Source organism: Nematolebias whitei, chromosome 23 (genome assembly GCF_014905685.2).
Source record: "Nematolebias whitei isolate Nwh7 chromosome 23, NemWhi1, whole genome shotgun sequence".
In the NCBI taxonomy this organism is placed as follows: Eukaryota; Metazoa; Chordata; class Actinopteri; order Cyprinodontiformes; family Rivulidae; genus Nematolebias; species Nematolebias whitei.
This window is the reverse complement of record NC_056520.1, coordinates 8,341,119-8,346,944: the sequence shown is the minus strand read 5'-3', so window position 1 is coordinate 8,346,944 and position 5,826 is coordinate 8,341,119. Positions and strand designations below refer to the sequence as shown.

General features: G+C 42.8%; 1 protein-coding gene across 1 annotated transcript in view; it reads right to left on the bottom strand.

Moving 5' to 3' along the window:
- fastkd2 (FAST kinase domains 2) overlaps nt 1–5,641 on the bottom strand; it is a 9,969-nt gene extending 4,328 nt beyond the window's left edge. The window contains exons 1-7 of the mRNA XM_037696646.1: nt 4,533–5,641; nt 4,350–4,453; nt 3,498–3,606; nt 3,296–3,419; nt 3,070–3,209; nt 2,802–2,974; nt 1,951–2,108 (exon numbers count right to left, since the gene is read on the bottom strand). Of these exons, the coding sequence (XP_037552574.1) occupies nt 1,951–2,108; nt 2,802–2,974; nt 3,070–3,209; nt 3,296–3,419; nt 3,498–3,606; nt 4,350–4,453; nt 4,533–5,183 (1,459 nt within the window). The 5' untranslated portion in view covers nt 5,184–5,641. The remainder of the gene's footprint in view (nt 1–1,950; nt 2,109–2,801; nt 2,975–3,069; nt 3,210–3,295; nt 3,420–3,497; nt 3,607–4,349; nt 4,454–4,532) is intronic.
- Between the last annotated feature and the right edge of the window lie 185 nt (nt 5,642–5,826).

Sequence of the window (5,826 nt, the reverse complement as noted above, 5' to 3'; positions counted from 1 at the left end):
ACCATTTTCTGGATGACTGAGAATCTTCACCAGTTTTTAATGATACAATCGGCCTGCCATACCGGCCTGCCGTACCGACCTGCCATACCGGCCTGCCATACCGGCCTGCCATACCGGCCTGCCATACCGGCCTGCCAGAGACTCCCCACCTTCGTTCTGCTCGCTGCTTGGACCGACGTCAAACCAGCTGCACCGCCCCGGCGAAATGCAGCTAATTTAACATTAAAGTGCATTTTTTAAGCAAAAGTTAGACTGAGACACACATTTACTATAATTTCAAGCAAACAAATAATTGTTTTTAAGTGTTAAACTTGTTAAATTCTTGTTAAAGTCCTCCCGTGCACGCTCCTGCGGCCGCCATTTGGCAGCCCATCCATTTTTGGCACAACACCGGCGCACATTTCCGGGTTGTCAGCGGTGACGCGCAACAGATGCGACGTATAGGGCGGAGCGACGTTTATGTCAGAAAATACGGTAATTTCAGTTCGTCGCTGGTTCTAATTTTCAGCATTTTTGTTTTAGCTACTTTCAGTCTAATTCATTTGTCTACTAATTCCAGCTCGTTATGCTCCGTTCAACTTTTTCTGCTATTTCAGCTACTATTTAGCTGTTTTACGCTATTTTTAGCTTTCACAGCTAGTTCCACATTTTATAATAATAATAATAAAGTGCTATGTGATGTCATCATTGTATGTTACCACACAAGGAGGAAATTGGCTCCCTGCATTAACGCATCGCACCTGGGATACACCAGGTGGAGCAGTGGGCAGCTATTCAAGCGCCTGGGGAGCAATTCAGGATGTTTAATAAATGTTAGGAGTCTATTCTTGGCTAACAAAATTAATTCATCTCCTCAGTTAAGCTGCTGTTTTTGATGCTCTGGACGTTTGTCACCCACAGCACGCAGGTGACGAAGAGTAAACTCAAAGCGAGAGAGTTACCTGCTCCTCTTTCTTATTTCCTGTTGACTTTTTTTTGTTTGTTTTATCGACGAGTGCGCTCATTGATCCAAACTTCCTCATTTTGATTTTTTTTAAAAATCAGCATAAATTGTTTTATTCATTTTTGTTTTGTACGTCAAAGTGTTTTGTAAAACACTCCTGAGTTAAAATGTTGCTGATCAATTTGAATGTATTATTATTTATTGATTATATTTTATTTTTCAGTATCAAATGGTGCAAAATGTTTACAGTTTAAAACAGGATTTTTTTTTTCAGGCAAATTGATGCACTGCAAGTTGTTTCTGTTACAAATTAAAAATATATGTTAATAAAGTTATTCTTCGTTGTAAGTTGATCTATATTCTTTTTTTCTTTAATGTTAATAAGGACACACTGTTGTTATGTTATGTTAGAATGTTATGCTGAGGTGTACTTATAACAGTTTTATAGACATACTATTTACAGTCGCGGCGGAGAGTTGGGGTGGGGGGGGTGTTTACTTCTTCCTGGGGGGGCATAACAGAAAATAATTGAGAAGCACTGCCCTACACCATCTAGCTCATTTCAGCTATTTCCACTTCATTCTGGTAGGTTAAGCTTCTTTCTGCTTTTTCAGCATGCTTTTAGCTAATTTCGGCTTTTTTTTTTTTTTAGCTAATTTCATAATTTCTGTGCCAATTTCTGCTAATTTATACCTATTTCAGCAAACATGTGTTCTTCCTGCTTTCTTCTGCTAATTTAGCCTTGTTCATTCATTTCAACTACACTTCAGCATGTTTTTAGCTAATTTCAGCCTTTTTTTTAAGCTAATTTCATAATTTCTGTGCCAATTTCTGCTAATTTATACCTATTTCAACAAACCTGTGTTCTTCCTGCTTTCTTCTGCTAATTTAGTCTTGTTCATTAATTTCAGCTACACTTCAGAATGCTTTTAGCTAATTTCAGCTGTTTTAGCATGTTTAAGCATTCACGCTGCATTAGAGCAGGAAATCCAGTTTCTCCAGTTTACCTTGAATCTGCTCCAGGACGCTCGTCTGCAGGAGCTGCTCCAGCAGTGCCGGTGGGAAGTGATTGAGCTGACAGAACCTGTACGCAGCTGTCAACAACGTCTTGCCGTTCATCTTGGGCAGATAGGCGTCGAGGGCGCAGCTGACGCTATCAAGGAACCTGAAGCAGCAAAGAAGCGCAGACATTAACGGTTTGGACACGGAGCGTCATCAGCGGACGTCGGCTCTTCCTCTTCAAACAAAGGGACGTGTATTTTCTGCCGTTATTCACTCTTCTCTTTCTTCAGGAACTACCATTTTCAAAACTGCACTTGTCACTCCGATCCTTAAGAAGCCTGGATTGGATCCAAATATTTTCAATAATCTTCGCCCTATGTCTAATCTTCCATTCATCTCTAAAATTCTGGAAAAAGCAGTCGCTTCTCAACTCCACCCCCATTGAACCAATACGAACAGTTCCAGTCTGGTTTCCGGCCCGGTCACAGTGGCTTGACACAAGGAATACGACAGCTGAAACCCATGTCTTGCATACGTCTGTGCATGGTGGTTCTTGAAGCACCGACTCCAGCTGCAGTCCACTCTTTGTGAATCTCCCCCACATTTTGGAATGGGTTTTGTTTCACCATCCTCTCCAGGGTGCAGTTATCCCTATTGCTCGTATATTTTTTCTACCACACCGTTTCCTTCCCTTCACCTCTCTGTTAATGGGCTTGGACACAGAACTCTATGAACAGCCAGCGTCTTTTGCAATTAACTTTTGTGTCTTGCCCTCCTTGTTCCTTCCTTCCACCCTTCCTTCCATCCATCCATCCATCCAAACATCCTTTCAACTGATAAGAGTAAAAAAACTCACTGTCGTCTCCGATGCTTCAGATCAAAGTTCAGAGACGAGTACACCCTGAGGATACACAGGAGGTCTTTAAGAGTCAGGGCGTCAGGTTTTTCTATCACTTTGTCGGCGAACGCCTCCATTAAGGCAACAGGACTAAAGTGCAAGTTGGCAAACACGGACAGGAAATGGAGCAGCTAAAAAACAAAGAAAGAGAGTTTGTTCATAAAACCAATTACTCTAAGTCTTACAATCAAAACGCAACAAATGAGACAGGTTTCTGTCCCTGCACCTGTTTGTTGGTCCACATGTCAAACGTGGACGACACGTAGTCTGAAACTCCCGTGAACAGAGACAAGTCTTTGTAGTTAAGCTTCTTACAGGACTGCAGCACGTCGTGTAATCTGGTAAAAGGGATGTTATGGAGGTTTTCTGCCAGGGACGAAGAGAAAACAATGTTACGGCGTGTCCGTTCAGACGTTTGCGACATTTCCTTTAAGGTGTTTCAGAGTTTTTACCTTTGATGTTTTGAATGCAAACATGAAACAGCGGTTTGGAGTAGAAGCTCAATGTGGCCATGGTGGAAATCATGTGCTGGGCGTTAGGGGTGCTGAACTGGTCCGTCATCGACAGGGCCTTACTCTGAGACACAAACCAGCCAACGTGAAACAGACGCAGCTTTAGATCAGAACAAATCAAAACCAAGATTCTTAAACTTACCTCTAGTTTCTGTTTAATGGAGTTGGGGGCATCCTTCCACAAAAGGCGCATCAAAATCTGGAGGGCCATTACGTTTTTAATCGCAGGAAGACGAGCCACGACTGCCAACCTAAAACACAACATTTAAAAGTTTCTACATCAATAAAAGCCGTCTATTGTGCACATTTATGTCTTGGGTTAGGCCTGTCACGATAACAAATGTTGCCGGACGATTAACCGTCTCAGAAATTATTGCGATAAACGATAATACCGTTTGAAATTTGACAATAATTAGTAATCATTGTCAAATTTAAGAAGAAATGTTGGTAAATTTTTTGTGTAGCACCTTTTTTTTTAACCACTGGATGGCGGTATAAGACTGTTTGAACCGAAGGATGGATAGTGAGAGAGTGAGCAGCGTGTCTCTTTAAAAAAAATGGGAGGGAGGCCCCTTGACGTGACATGGGCTGTCACATGTTCCTGTTTTACGGTTCTCAAAATGGCGGACGCTCTGTGTGGTTTGAGCTCTTCAGCGTAGCATTTGTAACACATAGCTTTTAGTAAAATGAAAATGTTTCAACCGTGAATTTTGGAGCTTCGACAAGACGGGATAGCGCGTAGCTTAGCTTCTCAGCTTAGCTGCTTTTAACGATCCACAAACGCGATTTTGGACGGTTAAAGCAGATTTTAAAGAGAAAGGGAGGAGTCAGTGAAGAGCACCGGAGCTGAGCCTTTTGTCATCCAGTGTCTTCAGTAGAAAGAGAGAGACGCGAAGAAACGATAAAGTCGATAAATGAAAACGAGGTCGATAATTCTCATTTATCGTGCGATTAACTGATTTGTTATCGCGACAGGTCTAGGCTCGGTGATTACCTCAAGCCCTTCTTGAGTGCGTCCACATTGGGACTGTCCTCCATGTGGTCCAGACAAGAAGCCAAGATGGACAGACTCTTCTCATCGAAGTGATTAAGTCTCTCCTGTTGGAAGACGATATAATGATTTAGTTTAAAGGCTTAAAATTGTCTTAGCTTGTTAGAAGATGATGTTCCTGCCAACCTGACAAGCTCGAAGGAACGTCTGGACCACGCGGCTATGCTGAGGTATCCCCATGCTGATCATGCTCAAAAGGGAATATGTGATGTCATTGTTACGCATGTGCTGAAGAGACTTCATGGCCTTTTGTAGAAACCCGTCAAGCTCGGGATGCTCGTAAATTAGCTGCAACTGGTAGGGCCGCTGCTCCTCCGTCATCTTCTTCAGGAAGGTCCACATGCTGTTCAGGGAGTTGCTGACCTCCTGACCCGTGAGCGAGTACTTACAGGTTAAGTCCAAGATGTCTACCGGCGAGCTGCATTGCTGCAGGTGCTTCGTGAAAGGGGTGGTCGCATGTCTCAGGTCCGAGTCCGTCCCGTCTTGCTGGACGTCAGCTGATCGCTCCACCAGTTGTGAAGGGAGGTGGATGTTCTCTTCAAGTTCTTCGGTGCGATTCCCGCCCTGCGAGTGGAACCTTACAGCACCGACGAGACTCCTGGAAAGACATGTCTGGTTCTGCGTTGAGCCCCAAAACCTTTGAGATCGATGGATGGGAAAGACCACTGCATCCTTAAATGATGCCGTCACCAGGAAACTGCGCTGTTTCCATGGAAACCGGCCACGGTAGAAACGCAGGGACCATCTCATGACCTTGTCCGTCATCCAGACTGACATAACTGGACTGCTAAACGCCAAGGTGCTGATTTAATACAACACAACCCGCATCCAACTAAAATGTTAAACGTTAAAACAGCGTTATTAAAGTTAAATGGTACTAATGCAATTTTAGTTAAACGGCAGGAGCCATCAGACTAATCTGAAGCTAAAAAAAAACTGATCAAATTGTTACACTTCAAGTAAGAACGAGGACATTTCGTGAGCGAACCCCTTCCTGTGAAGCTACAAGCTAGCTAAGCAGCGCTTTCGTTAGCAGCGGGAAACTTTTCCACCGGAAATGGACACGAAACTTGAGTAACTGTACCGCGTAAAGTTAGAAGGAACAAGAAAAGTCGTTTAACGGTGACGTTAAAAAATAATATGCTAGCTTGTGCGGTATCTTCACGTGCGAGTCTTGTAGGATGTTTCCCCGCACGCGACGGGTCAAAGACGAGTGTCCCTTCCTATAGCGTCCCCCTAGGAACTTGTGCCGCACAATGACAAACAAAAAAATCCCAATGTCAAAAAGTATAACTAAGGTTTGATGACTAAAATATTCTAAATGTAAAAAAATATTATACTCTAACGTTATTAAAAATAACCCAAACATGTACACTTTAATTAGTGTATATATATAGATAAATATTTATAAATATATTCA